This window comes from Gobius niger (assembly GCF_951799975.1).
Source record: "Gobius niger genome assembly, chromosome: 19".
Classification (NCBI taxonomy): domain Eukaryota; kingdom Metazoa; phylum Chordata; class Actinopteri; order Gobiiformes; family Gobiidae; genus Gobius; species Gobius niger.
Window position 1 is genome coordinate 22,790,864 of NC_136870.1, and position 24,902 is coordinate 22,815,765.

The window sequence follows — 24,902 nt, forward strand, 5'->3', positions numbered from 1 at the left end:
TAAGTAAGTTTAAGTAAGTATTTTTGCCCTTTTTTCTCGTCACTTTTTTGTTGTATTATTGTTGCTTTTCTGGCATGTTTTAGTCATTCTTTTGTTGTGTTTATGTCGCTTTTTCGTCACTTTGTTGTGTTTTGATGCTTTCTTTTTAAGAGGCTTGTAGGTTTGGGTAAAGCCAAACAGGGGAAAATGTGCTTAGTTCAGGTGGGAGTTAAGAGGTTAAAAAACATATGTAAACAGCAACATTTTGTATTTACATTATACTGTTTTTACACAATAACAACCAAAGCAAAAGTGTCTCATCTTCCCCCAACTTTGGCAGGTGTGTGAGCAAATTCATCTTGGGGGCCAGAGGGTCTGTGCAGGAGGACCGGATTTGGCCCCCGGGCCTGACGTTGCCTTCCCCTGCTTTAAAATGCTTAAAAAATGCGCCAAAAAAGTCACGATCAATTTTGTAGGTCTTAGCTTTCAAATACGGCTGCAAGCTCCTTTCGAGAAGCTTCTAGATTCGGTTAAAGCCAAACTGGAGATAATATACTCGGTTAAGATGAGGGTTAAGTTGCTAGTTGCGCTCCATTTTAATGTTGTTTTATTGACATCTCTTTAGCAGCAAAAATTCTTACTGACTCTTCAGACATTTCTTCTTTTTTTAGAATAATACTCACAAACCCGGTCACAACTGCAACACCTGAAATTGCAATCAGACCCCATGTGTCTGGGGTCATCTCGACTCACATATGACACCTTCTGTATGGCAGTCTGTAAAGTCGCCTTCCCCGAGTAAACTATTTATGAGCTTGTCAACACAGACCGACGATATGCAGCTGAGAACTTGATACGACGGCTACAGTGGCCAACGACAGCGCCAAAACAACAATGTAACGGAGAAACTGAGCTTAAATATCATATTAAATCATTTAAAAATTAATGTTGTCAAAGCTGGAGACTGTGTTTTGTATTTTGTGGTATTGTAACGCCGATCTGTGGATTTGTTTAAGGCTAGTGCTAACGTGTTGGACTGAGATGGGAAGACGGCAGCCAACAGCCAACGCTCGACTCAAATTATGCAACAAGAGAAAATAATACTGGATGAGAGAAAGGCGGGGAGCTGCTGGCCCAAAGAGAAGAGCCTGAAGAACTTGCAGTATTCGATAACTGCCTCGCGGAGATGGGCAATGTCGTCTGGCTAAATGGTTATCAGGAAAGTTCCACCAAAATATTGAGGTATTAATCTGGTAAATATCGCCCAACCCTTCTGTTTTTAATCTTGTGGTACTATAATAAAAGCATTTCACCACAGTGCATTCAATTGATAATATAAAATAATGCTAATTACAGACCAAAAAAAGGCTAAAATGGGAATAAGTTCGGGGGAAAAAACTGAACTTTTGTACACTTGTTTTTGTTTAAAGGGATATTTCAGGATTGTTGACATAGGGCCTCATTTCCTACTTATCCAGAGTATTGTTGATTTCTGCAGATATTTTTTTTTGTAATTGATGCAGTCCTTATATTTGAAGAGTTTCGTGGCGCTAGGCTATTGCAAGGCTAGCACATTTCTATGGTATCAGCTAGCCTGCATTAAAAACAGTATAAAATGATATAAATGTCTGTGTCGATAGAAACATTTTAATCATTTTGCATTTAAAATAACTTATATTTGAGCAGCATCAGCTTCGTGGTTGCATAAGCTAAGCAGTGGCGGAGTGATCTGCTAGAAAATAGTCCCTCAAAAAGCGATCATTCATGTGATGCAAGGTCAGTTATATTCCAAAAAAATATTCTATCGACACAGACATTTATATGGTGAGTCTGGTGTTATAAGTGATTTGCCTCAGGTGCTCTGTGGAGCGGGTCAGACTGATTTTAATGCAGGCTAGCTGATACCATAGAAATGCGCTAGCCTTGCACTAGCCTAGCGCCACGAAACTCTTCAAATATAAGAACTGCATGAATTAAAAAAAATATATCTCCAGAAATCAGCAACACTCTGGATAACTAGGAAATGGGGCCCTATGTCAAAAATCTTGAAATATCCCTAAAGATGCATCGATTATAAAGATTATCGTTAGCTGCAGCCCTATAATGCATACATTCCAATAAACCAAAGAATGACAGAAAAGTTGGCTACTTCAAAGCAATTGGATACGACAGACATTTTGGAAAAACGTTTGGTCTAAAAACATCGAGCAATTTTATTTTAAAAGTAGGTTTAATGCCTGTTGGAATAAAACGTTTGTTTTTCAATGAGAGTAGCTGAAACAAAATGCTGCTGATGCTAATGAGGATCTTAATAAACATAACCGACATGAACATTGCTATAATTTGCCGAAGTCTAAGTTTAAAACATTGACCTATTTTTTTTCCCACTGCTCTTCTCTCCATTCTCTGCCAAAAAAAAAAAAAAAAAAAGAAAAAAAAAAAAGAAAAACATCCCACACTCTCTCTGCCGTTGTTGTTCGGTTTGCCAAGCGTCCTGCACACTTCCTGTTTCCTCTCGGCGTCGCCGCGGTTACGGCGCGGGTTGCCCGGGACGACGGGTTGCCGCGGGAGACGGTCGCCGGGGCAACACTAACACGGATTTCGCGAGGCATCATCGTCGGCAGACAAAAACACACGCGGCTCCGCTCGCTCGCTCGGGCGCCTGACGGTGCATTTCTGACACGTTTAAGGCGAAGGTGCAGCTCCGAGGAACAAAGATATGGAGATGATTATGGAGATGATTAGATAGATATATAGATGATTAGATATATAGATGATTAGATACTGTAGATATGTAGATGATTAGATATGTAAATGACTAGATAGATAGATGACTAGATAGATAGATGACTAGATAGATAGATAGATAGATAGATAGATAGATAGATAGATAGATAGATAGATAGATGACTAGATAGATAGATAGATAGATAGATAGATAGATAGATAGATAGATGACTAGATAGATAGATAGATAGATAGATAGATGACTAGATAGATAGATAGATAGATAGATAGATAGATAGATAGATAGATAGATAGATAGATAGATAGATAGATAGATAGATAGATAGATAGATAGATAGATAGATAGATAGATAGATAGATAGATAGATAGTCTGGAAATGAAGTCTGAAAGAAATAATTTATGCATCTGACAGGACGTAGCAGGACGTGAAGTGTAGAGAGTGAGAGGACAGGATGTGCCGCAAAATAAAAAGTCGACTGAGAAACTAGTCAACATCATCCAACAGTTAAAGCTGTCCTTAACCTTAATACACCGGGTGCACAAAAGCTGCATGAATAGATGTAAATGTTGGTTGGATTAAAAAAATCATGACTCTATAACAAGCACAGTGAATCTAGACAACGGCAACTATTGTTCTGGAGTGTGGAACAAATCCCAAAACTTTTTACTCTGGAGCCTTTAGAGAAATGTAGTGGAGAAGAAAGTATAATATTTCTATGGGAAAAGAAAGCCAATAACAAAATGTGTTTTTTGAGGGAAGGTGCTCTTTGTTGTTTGGGGAACTAAGACTCAAAAGAAAAACAAAAAACCAAGGCACTCCTCCCACATTATAATTCTCTATTTACGTTTCTAAAAAGCCTTTATTGTGATGGGCTGATAAACCTTAAAACATATTGCTGGATTCTTCTTATCGGCTCCAACAAGCCTTTGTCAAGGAGTCATAAGTGATAGGGCTTATTACACTAAACGATTACAAAATTAGCATAATTAGCATAATTAGAATAGCTTTTTCCCCCAAATATATATAGATTTATACATATATACATATTTTTTTTGCAAAGCATACTTTATTTCAGGCCGCTGGGCTTATTTTCCCTTCGCTTTCCATGTGCCATAAACATGACATAAAAACAAACGGTGCTGTGTGATGATGTCATCAGGCCGCGCTGCTCAGTTTACTTGCGCAGGTGTGAGGGCTGGCCAGCAGGGGGCAGGTGTGAAACAGAGACCTCTCCTTAATCGGGGCATACTTGAAATCATTTGTACTTTTTTGACTGTTCAGAAAATAAAGATAGACTTTTTTTTAAAGGCAAGAAATAATCGTTTCAGTAATCGTCAATTCAATTACAATCGTAACTATCATTTTTTTCAGTAATCAATAATCGAGCAGCCCTAAGAAGTGATATAATATTTCTCTTTCAAATGGACTAAAAGTATTAAGTTCTCAACAAAAATGCAACTCATGTAAAGCACTGATCCTCCAAACCTCTCCGGTAGAAGTGCCACAGTCCGTTAAATACCGGGTCTTGGGCAGAAGTGGTCCGGGTCAGTCTCCTGCCTAAGACTCGGTCTTAAACTGACCATCCCTGGCCTCCTCATCATCCTCACTATTGCACATCGAGCTCCTTAACACCTCCACCACGTCCAACATGCCAACCGTGTCAAAACTGCTCTGAGACTTCTGGCCAATGAGACGCTGGCGTTGGCGGACTCATGTACTTAGCAAAGGTCGCCTCGGTCTTTGGCCTTTCCCCCTGTCAGGACGTCCCGATGATAAACGCTCTGTGCTCTTCAAAACAAAAACCACTCTGCCGTTATCTGATCAAACACGGGCCGGGCACAAGGGCTGCATTTAAAACTCCCAACTGCATTTTAATAAAAGGAGATGGGGAGAGGATGTGAGGAGGTGAGAGAGCAGAATACTATACAGCCTGTCACACATTATCATTTAAGCCACTTATTTCTCAATAGAACCCGGTCTGACATGTTTCGTGACGCTCATTATTTCACTTACTTCCTTAAAGAACTGGAATTAATGAGAATATTCTACATTAACAGTAATTCTGACTCCACAAGGAAAGACATCTGCCAGTGGAACATGTAGTTTTGCAGTTCAGATAAGAAAAAAAACGCCTCATTTGAAAGCTAAGACAATTGTGCAAACTTACTTTTTTGCCATACTTTATCTTTTTCATTGCTTTCTCATCACCTTTTCGTCACTTTTTGTGGCTTTTTTTGGTCATTTTTTGGTCATTTTTTGGTCATGTTTTTATGGCTTTTTCATTGCTTTTTTCCAGTGCTTTTTCATCGCGTTTCTGTCACTTTTTCGTCATGTTTTTGTTTATTTTTTCCATTGCTTTTTCATTGTGTTTTTGTCATTTTTGGTCTCCTTTTTTGTCACTTTTCAGTCCGATTTTTCTCGTTGCTCTTTTCCATTGCTTTTTCATTGTCTTTTTGTCACATTTTTATCACTTATTTCTTGTGTTTTTGTCTCATTTTTGTGGCTTTTTCTTGACTTTGTTTCATTGCATTTTCATCACGTTTTGTGGCTTTTTCATTGCTTTTCTCATTGTGTTATTACTGTTACTTTTGATCCTTTAAGCCTATTGCACATGTTTTGGGGCTGAGCACCTGTAGGAAATGAGTGGAGAACTTGCAAACGCTCATACGCTCTGGGAATCAAGCTCTGGACCTTCTTCGTGTAAGTCAAGAGAACCACGACTCACTTTCATTTATGCAATAGTTAATAATTATGTCCAAGTTATCTTTATACCAAGATAAACTGACATGTGGAGATTTCCAATAGATACAATTTAGAAAGTGAAAGCACTTCTTTCACTATTACAAAGTTTATATGGTTTAATTTGGCTGTAAAATCTCAGAGCGAAAGGTTATTCAGTCTTTTGCCGAAGGTACAAACGCTCCTTTGTGCCATAATCAATCACATTATGGAATAAGAAGTCATAAATGCACATACTGGACTTTTCATGCCTCTGTGGGCCTGAATGAATGTTCAGTGATGTGGAGTTTTATGAGGATCTATGGCAGATGTGCAAAACAAATGTCTGTTTTTATAGACAATAAACCTCTATCTTTCTTATCTTTCTTATCTGAAAACGGCAGAGGTGAGGTCAGCTCTGTGAGGTTTGTTTAGAAGATCCATAAAGAAGATTCATCAATGAAATCGGAATTCTCACATTTACATAATAATAGTAATATCAGTGTTGGGGAGAATACTTTGAAATTTAATTTAGTTACTGAATACTGGACTTTTTGTTGTTTTTTGTTGCCTTTTTTCAGTGCTTTTCCATCACGTTTCTGTCACTTTTTTTCGTCTCCTTTTTCATCACTTTTTCATCATGTTTTTTTTCCAGTGCTTTTTGTCGTGTTTTGGTCACTTATTTGTTGTGTTATGGTCACGTTTTAGTGGCTTTTTTTGGGTCATTTTTCCGTCTCCTTTTTCGTCATGTTTTCCCCCGTTTTTTGTTGCTTTTTTCATCACGTTTCTGTCACTTTATAGTTGTGTTTTTGTCACTTTTTGTGAATCTTTCATTGCTTTTTAATTGTGTTTTAGTCATGTTTTTGTTACTTTTTTGTGGCTATTTTGTAATTTTTTCATCTCTTTTTTTTCCTCACCTCTTAGTCCTGTTTTTGTGGCTTTTTTCCAGTGCTTTTTCATCATATTTTTTGGCACGTTTAGGTCACTTATTTGTTGTGTCTTCGTCTCGTTTTCGTGTTTTTTTCATGTCTTTTTTTCATTGCATTTTCATTATGTTTCTGTCACTTTTTTTGTCATGTTTTTGTAGCTTTTTCATCACTTTTCTACATTTTCTATCGCTTGGACTGAACTGATTTTACTTCTGAGTATCTTTGACGACTTAACGCCTGCTTTACGAATCACTGCAAATCTGAAAACCAGAATTTATGTTGTACAATCTCTCATTCGTGTGAATCAAACCCTATAAAAACAAAAGCATTAAAGCGTCACAGGGAAGGTTCAAGGACGGACTCGGGCCCCTCAAATACAATGATTTATTTTGGCACATGACTTTGAACTCTCGCTCCAGGTCAGAGCAAACACCACTGGGCACGACTCTCACTCATGTGATTCAGACGTTATTATTTTACGGAGGATTTTCGGGAAAAGAGCAACTTCCACCGTGCGAGCTGTCAAGAGTGATGACAGCAGCGTGTTTTGGAGGCAGGCGTACGGTGGCCCTGGAGGCACATTCAAAGACAACAACGAGAGCAGCCGTTCACAAACTTTTTCACAACATGCAAAGTAACACCAGGTGAAATACGTGACCTTTCAAGTAAAATCAGGACAAAGGCTAAGAAGGAAGACCCGCACATCCCAAAAAAAACAAAAAAGCGTGCTAGACCGAGAGAGAATACAAAGAAACATGTAAAAAGGTTAACACAGCTTACTTAGCTCCCAAGCGTAAAAACTGTACATTTTTATCTTCGTAATTTTAGACAAATCTGAACATCACGGCCAGAAAATGCAGCAAAAATGTTTCTTCATTGTTTACTTTAAAACCAATTGAGTCGATATATAGGAAAGCTTTGAAAATGTCTGATGTTGCTTAATACACTTAAAATGGCTTGTTCGGTTTATAAGATTCTGCACGGACTTTCTCCACCATCTTTGAGTGAATTCATTAAGTTCATGTCCGGTAGAGTGACCAGAGGCAACTGTGTGGTTCCTCATAGACACACAGCGTTTAGTCAACAGGTCCTGTCAGTGAAAGGGACCAGGGTTTGGAGCAGCATCCCCGGCAGACTTAAGAGACTGTACCACATTTATAGTATTTAAAACTAAACTTAACCTTTTAACTCCCGCCTGAACCGAGAGGATCTTTTTCCTCACGTCATCAGATTTTTTCAAATCATTTTTTTCTAACTTTTTTGTCATTTTTTTGTCATATTTTTGTCTTTATTTTTTTTGGGTCAAATTTTTGTTTGTTTTTTTGTCAAATTTTAATCAAATTTTTGTAATTTTTTTGTCACATTTTGTCACATTTTTGTCATTTTTTTGTCACATTTTTGTCATTTTTTTGTCAAATTTGTATCACATTTTTGTATTTTTTTTGTCATATTTTGTCACATTTTTGTCATTTTTTTGTCAATTTCTTGTGACATTTTTGCCACTTTTTCATACATTTTTCGTCACTTTTTTGTCACATTTCCATCATTGTTTTCGTCTCAGTTTTGTTGCCATTTTCACAGCTTTTTTCCAGAAGCTTTTGGATTGGGGTAAAGCCAAACTGGAGAAAATGTGCTCGGTTCAGGTGGGAGTTAAGGGGTTAAAGGTTGGCTGAAGGGGAATCAGACATGTGACCACTGACCATTATCTTTATGTTTCTGTCTCAAGTTTAATTGTGTTGTTGATCTTTTGTCTTTAATCTAGCACAATGGTCGTTGTATTTTCTTGATCTGCCCGGGACGACAGATGGAAAGTAGCTATTGGCTAATTCTGGCATATTTACATTATATGTTCATTAATATGCATTGTCCCTTTCCCTAGATGCTCCTCCGATGCTTGGGAGCTAAGTAAGTTGTGCTAACCTTTTTTCTTGTTTCAGAGGCTAATTGCTAACAACATCTTTGGTCGTTTTGCATGACTGAGGACACGCACAACGACCAGACAGGTACGTATCAACTCGTCTCAGCTCAGGTAAGAACATATCACAGTATGGAAGAACGGTGGCCTGTTCCTTTAAGGCTATTGCACATGTTTTGGGGTTGAGCACCTGGAGGAAATGAGTGGAGAACTTGCAAACGCTCATACGTTCTGGGAATCAAGTTCTGGACCTTCTTCCTGTAAGTCAAGAGAACCACGACTCGGTGCTGCTTTCATTTATGCCATAGTTAATAATTATATCCAAGTTGTCTTTATACCAAGATAAACTGACATGTTGTGGAGATTTATGATAGATACAGTTTAGAAAGTGAAAGCACTTCTTTCACTATTACAAAGTTTATATGGTTTAATTTGGCTGTAAAATCTCAGAGCAAAAGGTTATTCAGTCTTTTGCCAAAGGTACAAAAGCTCCTCTGTGCCATAATCTATCACATTATGGAATAAGAAGTCATAAATGCACATACTGGACTTTTCATACCTCTGTGGGCCTGAATGAATGTTCAGTGATGTGGAGGTTTATGAGGATCTATGGCAGATGTGCAAACAAAATTTCAGTTTTTATAGACAATAAACCTCTATCTTATCCTTTTCTTATCAGGCAAACTGCAGAGGTGAGGTCAGCTCAAGGATGTTTGTTTAGAAGATCCATAAAGAAGCTTCTTCAATGAAATAGGAATTCTCACATTTACATAATAATATAATATAGACGGTCAATAGAAGCTTGGATGATTTCCAACGTCAACCTTTTCATTTTTATTTAGTCCAATTTTAGTCGTCAAAAATATCACTGACTAAAATTAAGACGAAATATTTTAGTCGACGAAATGAACACAGCTGTATTCTGAATATTTTTAATACTTTCACATTGATTATCACTATATTTATGTATAAATGTGGCGTATAATTACAAAAATGAAGACTACGATTGTTGGAGCATCTGTAACAAACTCACTCACCATTAATTAGGAACTTTAACCCACTTTGCAAAAGCCCAGGAGCAGCTCCAGCATCATGTGACACACGTGCAGAGTTTGTATGGTAAATGGTAAATGGACTCAACTTATACAGCGCTTTTCTACCTTTATCAGGCCCAAAGTGCTTTACAGTAAGGAACCAGTCCCCATTCACCCTCTCATTCATACACCAATGTACGCAGACGCTGGAGGCGAGTAGGGTGAAGTGTCTTGCCCAAGGACACAGCAACAGTGAGCAATTGTGGGAGCTGGGTTCGAACCCACGAGACGACCCGCTCTACCACCAGCGCCACCGCCGTATGAACTGTGGCTTTTTCAATCTTTGTTTCATTTTAGAAGGAAAAACAGGTCAAAAGTTCTTCCTCCATAATGTTGAACAATATGGAGCTAAAATGTAATGACTGATACTGGGATGGATCCAGTGCTTAATCTGATCCCCCTTCAGTTTTAAAGGATCCAGGAAATATTCAGGAGGATCCGGATACAAAGGTGTTTAATGAGAGTTTTCTGTTCACCATCACATCAGACCAAAAGAGTTTCTGAAAATACTCATTTACAAATAAAGCACTGGATGTATTCCCTCTAAATAGAGCTGGGCGATATGGACCAAAAGTCACATCCCGATACATTTAGGCTGAATATTGATTTCTGCAAAGTGAGAGCTGTGGAATGAAATGTTAAGTCAAAGTCAGAGCCAAATACGAGTAGTTTTAAATCTTTTTCTGAGGGCAGCATTTATATACAAAGAGTTAACACAAAGTGATAAGATAAACTTTTTTAAATCTCAGCTTGAGATGACCCGTTTCTTTATGTTAACTCTATAACTTATCTGAATTGGAAATATCCCAGCATACACGATATGGTCTAAAATATATCAATATATCTTAGATATCGATATATCGCCCAGCCCTAGTAAATACATGCATTTAGTTCCTCCCCAACACTGGTGGTAATCATAATATTGCTTAGATTTGTTAGTTTTAGAAGCACTAATAAAGTTTGTCTCAAAACCTAAAAGTAGGACATATACTGGGAAGAAAGTCTCTAATGTACTTCTTTTAAAGTCAGTAGTAAACAAGTCCATCATCATGTGGAGACACAGCTCATAAGCTCCACTGTACAACAGGGACAGGAAACTGATTATTCAAAGTCATGCTCCGTGCTCCCTCATAATGGATATTTAATTGCAGCCCATTTTGTAAATTAATTCCCAGCTCTCACGCTCTTTAGCCACGCACTTCTCCATCCCCAATAGTAAAGCCTACACTTCCACACCTCCTCCTCCTCTTCCTCTTCCCCCTGGACTCACCTTTTTCTTGGCTTTGCAATGGCAGCACACGGTCCACATGTATTTGAGCGTCCTCCATAGCAGGATAATGAAAAGTCCCCCGAAGAAAGTGACCATGGAGGAGGCGAGGAAAGCCCACCACATGCGCTGCCCGTTGCTGTCGCACGGCACGTCCGGGGAGAACGGAATGATCACGTTCATCTTGGATATCTGTATGGAGGGATCTGGGCTGAACCTGTCCCTGCTGCTCTTGGGCATGACTCCGCGCAGGATCGATAGCGGAGGAAACAGGTGGATTTTTTTTTTTTTCTCTCCCTCCCTCCCTCAGGCGCGTTTTGTTGTTGACCGGGAAGGCAGCGGTGCCACTCTGACCATCGCCCCCAGGAATAGTCGCCTCCTCCCGGCCATGATCGCGACGGCCGACCCCCCCTCCTCCTCCTTTCCTTGGCACACCTGCTGCTGTGGGAGGTTTTTTTTTTTTTTACGAGGAGGAGCGGCAACCACACAAAAAAAACCTCCAAAAACTTCCTTCAGATCGTGCGCATCAGCGATTCATGACGGGAAAGCTCTCATCTCTCCGTGCGTAAAGATCGTTCAAAACTGACGCAAAAAAGTGGCTCTGTTTCAAAACGACGCTACATTTAACGCGCGTAACCAAAGGAAGAAAAAAAAAAAAGCAAGAAGCTGGTCCGTATTCCGATGAGGAAGGTGGAGCGATGCTGGGAGCACACTGTTGAATGTGCGATTCAAAAAAAAAAACTAAAAAAAAAAAAAATCACTCGCGAGCGCCTTCCCGAGAGATACGGCGCTGCCTTTTTGTTTGTAGAAAATTTAAACAAGCGGGAACAGCCTGGTTGGGGTTTTAGCACGCGACATCCATTTGTTTTGGGAAGATGGCATCGGCAGATTTACAGGTAGCTCCAAAAGCAGCGGCTTCGTGAAGAGAGGAGAGAGAGCGAGAGAGAGGAGAGAGAGGGAGAGGGAGAGGGAGGAGGAGGAGCGTCACGCGCCGACGTTGATGCCTATCTGAACCGGTTATTTATAGTGGTCGCTTCATCCATTTTGAATGATTTTTTTGGGGGGGAGTTTTGTCACTTTAACTGTAGATACTTTATTGTTTTTGGTGGAGGGAGGCTTTAAAGTGCGCCGCTTTACGCACGACGTTATCATCAGTTTTACGCGACGTTGCCAAGTTGTTTTTTGACGGTGATAAAGAAGAATCTACGATGTTGCAGCACAGCCTGTAAATGTAAAATATCACTAAGTTGAGAATGAAAGCTGGAATAAAGCAGGGAACGGAGCGGTTGTGAAGTGAAGCCGACTGTGGTGGAGAAAAGTGGTGATTGCACCCCCTATTGGTCACGCGCTTGCACTACCGCATGCAGGGGAAACTGAAGAGAGAACAAACACATTAAGCTGTATCTATACCAGGGGTGTCCAAAGTGCGGCCCAGGGGCCAAATGCGGCCCTCAGACCAATTTTTGGCCTTTTTTCTGAATCAGTAAATATTTCTTTTTATTTGAAATGTAATAATTCGACACAATTCTAACCTAACAACTAGGTTAGTTGTTAGGTTAGAAACAACTGGGGCGACAGTGGCACAGATGGTAGAGAGGGTCGTCTCATGATCGGAAGGTCGGGGGTTCGAACCTCCTGAAAGTGCACATTGTCGTTGTGTCCTTGGGCAAGACACTTCACCCACATTGCCCCCAGTGTCTGCGTACATTGGTGTATGAATGAGAGTATGAATGGGTGAGTGGATCCTTGCCGTAAAGCGCTTTGAGAGCCTAATGTAGGTGGAAAAGCGCTATATAAGTTGAGACCATTTACCATAACTAACCTAGTTGTTTCTAACCTAACTAACCAATAAAATGTTCTCTGTCTCACATTTTATTGTGAGACAGAGCTGGCATGGAGGATGATCAGAGGAAGTGATCAAAACTAAAGCAGGTAAACTAAACCTTCTGTCTTACTAAACTATAATAGGCTAAGAAGACAGTATGAACCTTTTACAAAGAGCTGGCACGAAGGTTTTAAGCATAAATTACGGTGTGGGGCACATTTTAAACCTCTGCTTGTCAAAGGTTTCATGGCACTAACCACCGACCTATGGCCCTTCACCCCGTGTACGCTTCAATATGTGGCCCCCCATGAAAAAAGTTTGGACACCCCTGATCTATACAGAAATACATGTTCTGAATCAAAGTACTGTAAATCTTTTTTTGCTATTGTATTTACTACAGTAGCGGTGAGTGGATTGTTATGCGTCAATACTAAGAAAAATGAACTAGAGAAATCAATTTTGTCTTTTTTTTTTTCTTTAACACACGCAATTCCATTCAAGTGCAATTTTCAAACACGCTATAAATGCCTAAACTACAAAAGGTTTTACATTATCTCTCTTACTGGTCTGAACCGAGTGCATTTTCATCAGTTTGGCTTTACCCAAACCTTAAAGCTTCTCGACTGGAGAGCAATTTGAAAGCTAAGACCTGCAAAAGTGATCCGAACTTTTTTGTTGAAGCGTTTGTGTCGTGTTTTTGTCTCTTTTGTCGGTCGCTATTGCTTTTTCGTTGCTTTTATATCACTCCTTTTCATGTTTTTTGTTGTTGTCGTGTTTTCATCACATTTTTGTTCCGGCACGCTTGTTTTCATCTCTATTTTGATGCTTTTTTTGTTGTTGAATTGTTTTTAGATTTGAGTAAAGTCAAACAGGAGAAACTGTGCTTGGTTAAGAGGTTAATGTCAGTGAAAACTTCAGGCTTCTTCAAACCCTTTGGCCAACGCATCAAAGCCAGTGACGGCTGCTCAAGGCTTTTAGTCGAGTTTAGATGTTTGTCTTTCATCACCAGACTGACGGGTTAGACCAGTGGTTCTCAACTGGTTCTGGTGTCGGGACCCACAATCACCCCGGGATGACAAGCCCTGACCCAAATACAATTTAGACTTATAATAAAAAATATAGTCTTTTATCAAATATTGTTGTATGAGCATTACATAAGCCAAAGATGCTGAAATGATGATCAAAGCAACCGGTCATTATTGCAGATACTTTGATACTTTTCCTGTACATTATTATTAAAAGATGTGTTTTAACTCTTGCCTAAACCAAGAGCATTTTCTCCAGTTTGGCTTTACCCAAATCTAAAAGAGTCTTGAAAAAAAGTGTCAAAATAGCGTCGAAAATGAGACAATAAGAGGATGAAAATGCGCTCCGAAAAAAATAAAATAATTAAATGTGGCCCAAAAAACCCCACAAAAGAAACAGAAAAGTGACCGAAACGCAACAAAAAAGTCCCAAAAGAATAACAGAAAAGTGACAGAAAAGTGAGAAAAATGCAGCCAACAAACCAGACAAAAAACACAACAAAAAGTGATGAAAAAGTGACAAAAAAGGCAATGAAAAAACGACCAAAAAAAGCCACGAAAGAGTCACAGAAGTGAGAAAAAAAAGTGACGAAAATACGAGGAAAAAGATTCGATTAGATGAGTTTTGTAGATCTTAGCTTTCAAATGAGTCGTTACTCTGGCATCTAGATTTGGGTAAAGCTGAGCTGCAGAAAATGCACTCGGTTAAGGCCGGGGGTAAGAGGTTGAACCACTGGGCCACATGTGCAGAGAGAGAGAAGTGAGAACCTTTAAACAGCAACACAGTCAAACCAAAAGAATCAGACTTAGGTTGTTATCCAAGTCATTTTTAATATTCATTTGAAGAAATACGAACCTTCGATGGCGGCGACAGCATAAACGTGTTGAATCTGAAATGTAGTGATTGACAGAAAATCCCAGTGGTAATTTTTCACCATCGAGTAAAAAACAAAAACATCCCTTTCTTCATCAGCAGTAATGGCTACAACAAACGCTGACCGGAAGAGACCCAAAGTTTGCATCTGCTTTTTTTTTCCTTCTTGGCACAATATTTGAAATGATAAAACAGAAAATATAAAATAAAAAGTCTTTATAGCCCCTGATTCTTTCACTATAAATAAGTATAAATGCTACAGCTACATGTGAATAAGCTTTTCTTTCTGGTAAGATAAATTAGAGGGCAGGATGTACAAAAATACACAGAGTCGTAGTGGTCCTGTTAGTGTCCATGTAGTCCATGTAGTGTCCATGTAGAAAAAAATAAATACAAAAAATAATGGCTGGAACATGTAGGGGGAGGAGAATACTTTTTTTTTTTTTTTTTTAACTCGGTGTAGTCCCTTTAAATTTTCCAAATTTTTATCAGAGGGAATTTTTCACATATAATTCTTAGCCCAATTTATTGAGTTTTGACATTTCAAAAAACAAGGTGAAATTTCAATTCAATTTTTTACAATTTTTTTTTTTTTTGGTAAAACTTGAGCAGTATTAAACGAAAAGGAATTATGCAGCATTGTGTTCCATTAAAGTTTAACAAAAATCATAAGCATGTATCAAAACATGACAAAACAAAATACATCAGGACCAAAACAAGGCTAGTGTATTGTATTTGCAACGGCATGGTCAAGAATCCTTCCTTTAGGCACAGTGTCATTTGATTTTGGGGAAATACACAGTGTGCTCATCAGAAATGACCCAGGCTCCAGCATGCAGCGGCTGAGTGAACTGGGCCTTTACTCTGTAGAGCAGAGTCAAGGCTTGGTCATTGACGCTGTAGAAGGAAAGATGGCCCGCACTGTGGTCCAGGAAAACCCCCAATCTGGATGAGACTGGACCTGTGACAGTAGAACGGACATTGTTAAACTCATAGGAATAGCTCTTGCTAAACCAATCCAAGGTCCAGGAACTATGATCAGTTCCAAAGCCAACAGCAGTTTTATCAATGTTTCTATAGGCCACAGCTAAACGAACTCCATGTTTCCCTCTCATCTCCGCCTCCCAGTAGCAGCGGCCCGTCAGAGCCTCTCTGCTCAGGACCTGCTGCCAGATTCTGAATCGGTCTGGGTGATGGGAACAGTTCTGTGGTTCAGTGTAGAACGTTGCTCTCCTGTTCCCCTCAGACAGACGCAGGTGTTTGTTTGCTGTGTTTGGATCCAGAGTAATATCACAAGCGTATTTTAAGAAGGCCTCTCTCGAGGGCAGTAAAGTGTCGACTTCACTCAGAGCAGTGGACACCTCTGTGAGGCCCTGGGTCACACTGAGCTGGAGCTTCTCTCTGAGAGCGGAGACGGCCGTGGTCACAGAGTCAAAGTAACATAGTTCCTCTGGACGAACTCCGGACACGGCTGTGATGCTCCTCTCTTTGGTCAGATCAGAAAAGTGCTGCAGGAAGTGATTGTGGTCTGGTGAGTTTAACAGAGTGTCCATCTCAGAGATGGTCCTCTTCAGGTCACTGATGTCCAGCTCCACTTGGTCCTGAAGCTCTTGAACTCTTGTGAGTTGTGATTTCTCCTGTGAGCGGATCTGCTGCTCCACCTCAGAGCGTCTTTTCTCCAGGAGAAGGATCATCTCAGTGAAGCTGTCCCCACTGCGCTGCACCGCCTCCTGGGCAGAGCGACTGATGGCCTGGCTCTCCTGCTGGAGCCTCTTCAGATCTGTCTCTCTGTCACTGATAGTTTTTATCAGCTGTGTTTTGCTTTTCTCGAGTGTCGCCTGCTCCCTAGCCCTCTCGGCTGCAGAGGACACAGTGTCATGGCCTTTGTGTTGGTCCATGCAGCAGACCACACACACGAGCTGCTGGTCAGTGCGGCAGAACATCTTCTTCACCTCGCTGTGCTCAGAGCAGAGATATTCCTGGAGTTTGTCAGAAGGCGCCACCAGCTGGTGTTTTTGAAATGCAGCAGCATCATAATGTGGCTGTAGGTGGGTCTTACAGTATGAAGCCATACACTGCAGACAGGAGCGGACCGCCTTCAGCTTCCTGTCTGTGCACAGATCACACGGGACGTCTCCTGGACCAGCCTCACAGTCGTCTGCAGGGGGTTGAGTTAGCCCTGTCTTCTTCATTTGCTCCACCAAAGCCGCCATCTTGATGTTTTTCACCAGAACAGGCCTGGGACTGAAGCTCTCTCTGCACTCGGGACAGCTGAACTCAGACTTCCCCTCTTCTTGGTCCCAGTGGTCATTTATACACCTCCTGCAGTAGCTGTGGCCACATGGAATAGTCACTGGATCCTTCAGCACCTCCAAACAGATCGCACAAGTTAAAGTTTCTTGATCGAACGCCTTCTGCGCCATGACTTCTCCCCGTGATAATGACTTGGTTTCACTTTCACCGGAGCCGCGTGACTCTGCTGTGGGAGGCGCAAACAAGTTCAACCAGTTTGATCAGGAAGAGGTGCTACAGTCTGTCAAACATTCCTTTTTATTGCCATGTGGTGTAAGTGCTGCAGAGTGGGAGTGGCACAAAATGACCTCACATCAGTATTTAGGTCAATCCATTTGCCGGCAGCTTTTAGAACAACTTGATAAGACACCGTCAGCTGTGGTTAAAGTTGCAACATTAATACATCCAGCCTCCCTTTTTTTAGTTGTTCTCTTTATTTATTTTGAATAATATTTGATTAACTTTTTTGTACAAGACTTTGCATTATTGTCATTGTATCAGGTATTTATTGTTTAACTACATTTGGCAAAGTCTTTTAATGCTTTTATTGCACTTTGTTTTATATCACTAGCTTGTTCCTGAAAATTGTCTTGAAAGTGTCTTGAAAAAAGTGTCAAAATAGCGACGAAAATGAGACAAAAAACAAGGATGAAAATGCGCTCCAAAAAAAATAAAAAAAATAAAATGTGGCCCAAAAAACACACAAAAAAGAAAGAGAAAAGTGACAGAAAAGTGAGAAAAATGCAGCCAACAAACCAGACAAAAAACACAACAAAAAGTGATGAAAAAGTGACAAAAAAGGCAATGAAAAAACTACCAAAAAAAGCCACGAAAGAATCACAGAAGTGGGGAAAAAAGTGACGAAAAAGCGAGGAAAAAGATTCGATTAGATGAGTTTTGTAAGTCTTAGCTTTCAAATGAGGCGTTACTCTGGCATTTAGATTTGGGTAAAGCTGAGCTGGAGAAAATGCACTCGGTTAAGGCCGGGGGTAAGAGGTTGAACCACTGGGCCACATGTGCAGAGAGTGAGAAGTGAAAACCTTTAAACAGCAACACAGTCAAACCAAAAGAATCAGACTTAAGTTGTTATCCAAGTCATTTTTAATATTCATTTGAAGAAATACGAACCTCCGATGGCGGCGACAGCATTAACGTGTTGAATCTGAAATGTAGTGATTGACAGAAAATCCCAGTGGTAATTTTGAACCACCATCGAGTAAAAAAACAAAAACATCCCTTTCTTCATCAGCAGTAATGGCTACAACAAACGCTGACCGGAAGAGACCCTAAAGTTTGCATCTGCTTTTTTTTCCTTCTTGGCACAATATTTGAAATGATAAAACAGAAAATATAAAATAAAAAGTCTTTATAGCCCCTGATTCTTTCACTATAAATAAGTATAAATGCTACAGCTACATGTGAATAAGCTTTTCTTTCTCGTAAGATAAATTAGAGGGCAGGATGTACAAAAATACACAGAGTCGTAGTGGTCCTGTTAGTGTCCATGTAGAACTGTGTAAAACTTCATGTGGTCCGAGATATTACAGGAGGAGGATTCAAGTAAGTGTAGAATAACCATAGACTGAAGGTAAAAGTGGACAAAGAGGCTGTGGCATCTGTAAGTTTCATTAAACTGAGGTGTTTTAGCAATTTAACTTTAAACTTTCACCTGAAAACAAACAAAAAAACCTAATTGTTGCACTGATTCTACGTTTCTCCATAGATTTATTCAGGAAATATTAATTTAAAAAGGCCATTTTCTCAAAATGTTCTCACATTGTGGCGACAGTCGACCTACAGACTTAAAGGGGCTCGATGCAAGTTGGCCAGTATACTAGTTATACTGAGGTGCTCACTGCTGCCACCTCGGGTCATACGTGTAACTGCACCTTCTATATTAAGCCTGTGCGCACACACATTAGGACATGGCTGGAACATGTAGGGGGAGGAAAATACTTAATTTTGACATTTTTAAAGTATGTATAAATTAAATTTTCAAAATTTTTATCAGAGGGAATTTTTCACATCTAATTCTTTGTAAAAAAAAATTGAATTGAAATTTCAGCTTATTTTTTTTTATTTCAAAATTCAATAAAATAGGCTAATTTTTCCACTAAAAGAATAAAAAATATATTTAGAAAATGCTTATTTAAAATAAAAAACAAGAATTCCAAAATCCTCTGCGAAAAAGTCTGTAACCAATATGTAAATGAAATAAAACCTTAAATTTAAATCTGGCTCGATCCATTTTACAGATTTGTCAAAAATATGGGAAACTTTGGGCATTTTGAGCAGAAAACGCCATATTTTTAACATGAAAACATCAAATGACAGAAAACTTGCGGTACATTTTTCTCTCATATTTATGCCAAAAATGTACAACAAAAGTTTCAAATGGATTTCTCTAAATTAAAAAAGTTTCCCTATTCACCAGTGATCATTAAAATGATCACTTAAAATCACATTAAAATGAATCTGCCAAAGCTGTAGACAAGGCTGCACAGCTGGTGACCAAACTTAGACAAACTATTTCCATAAATAAGATTAATTAAGTTATTAGCACTAAAGAAATATACACTTTTATAGTACAAAGCCGGTGCACTGAGAGAAAAAGTATAATATGCAAATAAACTAAAGTAGTTGACAACTCCTTAAACCGGTGCCTTCTGATCTTGGTCAGGAGACGGTGGAGGATTTCCCTATTGTGCATGTTTTATGGGGGGTTGATGGGGAGGAACAGACTCCAGTGTTCACAACCCACACTAGACACGACGAGAACGTGCAAAAGCTGCAGAGTGCGGTTCTACCCACTCAGTCACCGTTTTCAAATGCAGTTTTCTTTACTCTGCCGCTTTTGCAATAGTAGTGCAAGTAATAGGAAGGAGATTGCAACATTTAGAGAGAACAGTTGAGGATTAGTTCAATAAATCGATTAGTTGTGTTTAATCCTATGAGTTTGAGCCTTAAAGGTAATTTACATGGAAACCACAAGCCTTAATTTATTCCCTAATAATAAAAAATATAATAAAAAATTAGCTAAAATCCCAAGACTAACCTTAACCCAATATCACAACTGTATTTTCTTTCTCTAAGTAAAGTGCAATTTCCCCCTTTGATAATAAAGAACACCGACTAAACCTTAAACTCTTTGAAAAAGCTGCTTCATTCATTTGGAGCCACTGGAGCCGGCTAATGCAAACAGTACCTTCATTGTCAAACCACTTTGTCCACTTTTATAAACAGTCTCCAGTTGAATTAGTCTATTGTAAACAAGTCTATCCACAGAGCAGTATTTTATATGAGTGAGTCTGTCAGTGCCGATAGTTGGGGTAAAGAACCGAAAAGGCGCAAGTGACTTCATTTAGTAATGATACTGCATCACTGTGTACACGATTTGCATATTTCTGTTTGTGAAAATGTAGCTTTCAGGACGTTTCATTAAAGCCACACTTTGTAACATTTCCTACATTTCTCTCTCTTGAAAAAAGTCACTTGCCGCCTTTTCATTTCCAGTTCCTTTACATTTTCTACTTGGCGTTAAACACATCGTCATACGCTCGTACCGGTTCTTATAAATATAAACATAAAAAGTCATGTGATTTGAGGGCAGGCTCTGATTGGCCGAGAGTGTCTATAATATAAAGGGGGAAGTGTCTGTTTTCATGGAGATCCGTCTGGGATCCACAGCACTTTGCTTTGCTCCTGCTGCACCAAACTGAGGATCTGAGAACAGATGAAGGAGACGCTGCCGCCCTGGACCACACCTGCAAGAACAGAGAGAGTTGGGATTTACATAAGTAAGTAAATACTAATAATAACTTGAAAAATTGAAGATGGTTATTTTAAATGTATCCAAGGCAAGGGTGCCCAAACATTTTGTCTCCGAGGGTCAAAATGAAAGAGCCTGTGTGACGTGGGCGACGTGTGTCAAGTGTGAAACACATAACTGCAAATAATAGTTACTTGATTTTATTTTTACGTATACATTCGCATGTGATTTAACTACGCAAATAACATGCTACATTAAAACAAATGTTAACTATGGCAAAAAACAATACCACTTGTATGTGCAGCACCTACAGTGACGTTACCTCATTCATTTGGTAACTCAAAGTACATGCCACATCAGATCATTTTGAAAGTGTAATTTCAGCATAAATTCTTTTATAAGTCAACTTTTAACATGTACCTTTGTTGATCTCAACAACCTTTGCAATAAAAGTTTGAAAAATGGGAAAGTTGATGCTACAATGCTCTGTGATTGATAATTACCACCACAACGGTGTTTCCTTAACTTTATGAAAGGCGAGAAACAGCGCCCCCAATTTGACACTGGTGGCCAAACAGTGTACTGCAACCTTATTTACCATTGAGAATGAATGGGAGAGAGTTGGTATTAACCATACGTCACCCTCTGGGCCCAATATAGGGCACCACTGATCTAAGAAATTTAGTAGCAGAGGGTGCGGAAGAGGGGGGCGGGACCCTCTAGTATAGCGGGACACTGAAGCGGGGCTCGCAAGATGGTTTTTACATTCCTGACTTTTAATGTGGCTTAATTTCACCAAAATAAAAAAGAAAGAAATTCAAAATTCAACCAGATTTGAAATGTTTTACACTGTAAATTTTGTAATAATCATACATGCTAATTACATTTTATAGAAGGAAGTCCCAAGTTGCAAGTCGAGTGATTTTTTTTTATTATAATTTTTTTTAACTTTAAAAGACAAAAAAAGGTATTTTGTTTTTATGATTTGTTTTCCTCAAAAAGGATTTTATACACCAGTTTGGCCAGAGGACTTTGCAGGACGGGACAATGACTTCAGTAACCGGTATAAAATAGAAGTAAAGAGCAGGTAGAGCATCACCAAACAGAATTGGTGTAATTAATTCAAAAGCGTCCTATACAACAGTGGTTCCCAACCTTTTTTGTCTCGCATACCCCTTGACTCATTAATTTATACACTGAGTACTCTTACCTCAGGGATCATGCCAATATTATTGCAAAGTGACCAACTAAACAAACAATATTCAGTATTTAATAGTGTGTAGCATTCAAAATAAAGCTAAAATACTCTCAAAATCAAACGTTTTACGGGAAAAGCATGATTAAAACTATCCTCCCTGAAATTCTACTCAGTTTCACCTGTTTTTATCTGAAATTTTTCCAAATATTTCCTGCCAAGTGCTCAAGTACCCCTGGTTGGGAAACACTACTACACAGAAAGTCAAAAAATCATTAAAGGAATAATTTGGTGCTGTAGTATCCATTCTGATCTGATTTTGAGCATCTTGAATGTACTGGGAAAATAAATATCAATGTTCCATGTTCTTGTGAATGAAGAACACGTCTCATTAATAAAGAATAAAGTTTTTTTTATTTTTTTATTATCAGAATAGCACAGGTCACAGAAACCAAGGTCACTCATATGATTATATTAAAGAACTATTTGACATGTGGATAAACCGGTATCGGCTGCATGTAGACATTTCCATTGTACGCCCATGCCTCAAACAATTAGTCTGTGATTATCCAACATGGATGTTTTGAAAAGTGCTATACAAATAAAATGAATTGTTATTATAATTAGCACACAGACTTACTAAACCAAACAATGTTAGAGCGTCACACTGGGATGGGATGGGTCTATAGCTTAAGACGAGTTGATGTGTACCTGTCTGGTCTTTGTGCATGCGCTCAGCCACGCAAATGGTGTTAGCATCTCCCAGCAAAGGTATATCTCCAAACTGGGGTGAAGTTCCGTGAGCCTTTACGATCCAAGACTACTTACTCAAAGTTAAACATGCCGATTTTCTAAGCTGATAAAAAGGGGCACTATATTGTGAGGCGTAATAACATAGGAGCACTTCGACATCCGCACATTAATATCCATATATATAATATTCCAACTTCACCCAGTTGGAGCTATACGTATGCTAGGAGAGGCTAAATGCTAACAACATCTGTGTGACAGAGCGCATGCACAAAGAGCTACGCTAAGGCAACAACATATTTCAGTGTAAAAACGTGGCCTATTCCTGTAACCAACAAGTTACACCCTTGGACACCTATCATTACTGACAGCTTGACAAACAAGTTAGTGCAGTTAGTCCTTGCAAGTCCTTGTGAAAAATATAGATTGATTGGAATTGGAATCATCTAAATATCTCAATATAAATAGATAATACCGTGTACTTTTTTGCATATTAAAAATTGTGTATTCCCAAGCAAAACAGCAGAAATTTGGTACCATCTTGACTAATACATAAAATGTGATGACCAAAGAAGCTGGTGATATTAAAGGTTGGCTTATGTTGTCATTGATTATCTTTTAAAGAAAATGGAACAGGAAAGTGCAGTAACCATTGAAACTTTTGCTGCAATAAAAAAATTAAATAAAAAATGCAAATACGGTTAACTTTACTTTTTTGCCCTTTTTATTTTTTTTAACATACAACACACTGTCACCATCAATGCAATATACATTTTAACATAAATAAACCAAGCGCAGTTTAATTATTTCATTGGTGTCAAGTAGTGAAAAATTTTGTGTAATGTGTAAAAGTGTCAAACAAAAATAATTGTGGTGAGTGATCAATAAATAACGAACAAAAATACGATTTTTCTTTCCTTACATGTGAAAATGTAACAGAAAAAACAAAATTGTGACCAAAACCAGGCCATAATGGATATGAATTGGGGAAAATCATGACTAAAACTTTTACAGATACAGAAGTTAGTTTTAGGCTATGCAAAAAAAAAGAAAAGAAAAATTGCTCAGATGAAAAGCATCAGTAATTTTGCAATATTTGTATACATAAATATATGTAGCTTCTTGCGATATGGACATGGTCATCCAACATTGTGTCAAAGATACTGTAAGGAATCCTCCTTTCACAAAGTTATTGATTTTGATAATAAGCACTGGTAAAATGCACACTGTGCTCATCATTATAGATCCAGGCTCCAGCATGCAGCGGCCGAGTGAACTGGGTCTCGACTCTGTGGAGTAGGGTCAGGGCTTGGTCGTTGATACTGTAAAATGACAGAAGTCCCGCTCCGTGGTCCAGGAAAAAGCCCAGTCTGGAACAGGCTGGACCAGAGACCTGGGAATGGACATCGTTAAACTTATAGGAGAAACTTTTACCAAACCAGTCTAAGGCCCATGATTCATTATCACTTCCAAAGGTAAAAAAGGTTTCATTGATTTGTTTGTAGGCCACAGCCAAACGAACAGCTTTGTCCCCCGTGATCTCCACCTCCCAGTAGCAGCGGCCCGTTAGAGCCTCTCTGCTCAGGACCTGCTCACAGTTTGTGAATCTGCCTGGGTGATGGGGATAGTTCAGTGGTTCCATTTTGCACGTTGCTCTCTTGTTCCCCTCAGACAGACGCAGGTTTTTATGCACTGTGTTTGGATCCAGAGTAATATCACAAGAATGTTTTAAGAAGGCCTCTCTCGAAGGCAGTAAAGTGTCGACTTCACTCAGAGCAATGGACACCTCTCTGAGGCCCTGGGTCAGACTGAGCTGGAGATTCTCTTGGAGAGTGGAGACGGCCGTGGTCACAGAGTCAAAGTAATGAAGCTCCTTTCTATGGACTTTGGAAACAGCTGTGGTGCTCTTCTCTTTGGTCAGATCAGAAAAGTGCTGCAGGAAGTGGTTGTGGTCTGGTGAGATTAAAAGTTTGTCCATCTCAGAGATGATCTTCTTCAGGTCATTGATTTCAAGCTCCACTTGGTCCTGAAGCTCTTGAACTCGACTCAGTTGTGATTTCTCCTGGGAGCGGATCTGCCGCTCCACCTCAGAGCAATTTTTCTCCAGGAGATTGATCATCTCAGTGAAGCTGTCCCAATTGCTCTTCACTGCCTCCTGGGCAGAGCTGCAGATGGCCTGGGCCTCCTGCTGGAGCCTCTTCAAGTCAATCTCACTGTCGCTGAGTGTTTTCATCAGCCGTTGTTTGTCACCTTCAAGTATCTCCTGTCGGTCAGCCCTTTCTGCTGCAGCGGACACAGTCTCATGATCTTTGTGTTTGTCTATGCAGCAGAGAGAGCACACGAGCTGCTGGTCAGTGCGGCAGAACACCTTCTTCACCTCGCTGTGCTCAGAGCAGAGATATTCCAGTAGTTTGACGGAGGGCATCACCAGTTGGTGTGTCTTTAACATTGCAGCATCATAATGAGGCCGGAGGTGAGTCTTACAGTACGAAGCCGCACACTGCAGGCAGGAACGAACGG

At 39.5% G+C, this 24,902-nt stretch overlaps 2 protein-coding genes and 1 long non-coding RNA gene across 10 annotated transcripts in view; 1 reads left to right on the forward strand and 2 right to left on the reverse strand.

Annotated features, from left to right (window-relative positions):
- Window positions 1-11,221, reverse strand: part of LOC306978522 (calcium-activated potassium channel subunit alpha-1-like) — a 149,789-nt gene extending 138,568 nt beyond the window's left edge. For 3 of the 8 annotated variants that reach the window (XM_079577111.1, XM_079577107.1, XM_079577105.1), the window contains exon 1: window positions 10,656-11,217. In XM_079577111.1, the coding sequence (XP_079433237.1) occupies window positions 10,656-10,892 (237 nt within the window). In that variant the 5' untranslated portion in view covers window positions 10,893-11,217. Of the gene's footprint in view, window positions 1-10,655 lie in introns of all 8 variants that reach the window. The other 5 variants (XM_079577109.1, XM_079577108.1, XM_079577112.1 and 2 more) reach the window with 4 other exon arrangements.
- The window catches only part of LOC306978668, a 428,827-nt gene that overhangs the window by 106,230 nt on the left and 297,695 nt on the right, over window positions 1-24,902 (forward strand). The window lies entirely within an intron of this gene.
- Window positions 15,153-16,799, reverse strand: LOC306978262 (E3 ubiquitin/ISG15 ligase TRIM25-like; the record flags this gene model as incomplete). The annotated part of the gene is made up of 1 exon (XM_079576785.1): window positions 15,153-16,799. One exon carries the CDS (start codon window positions 16,797-16,799, stop codon window positions 15,153-15,155), a length of 1,647 nt encoding a protein of 548 aa, XP_079432911.1.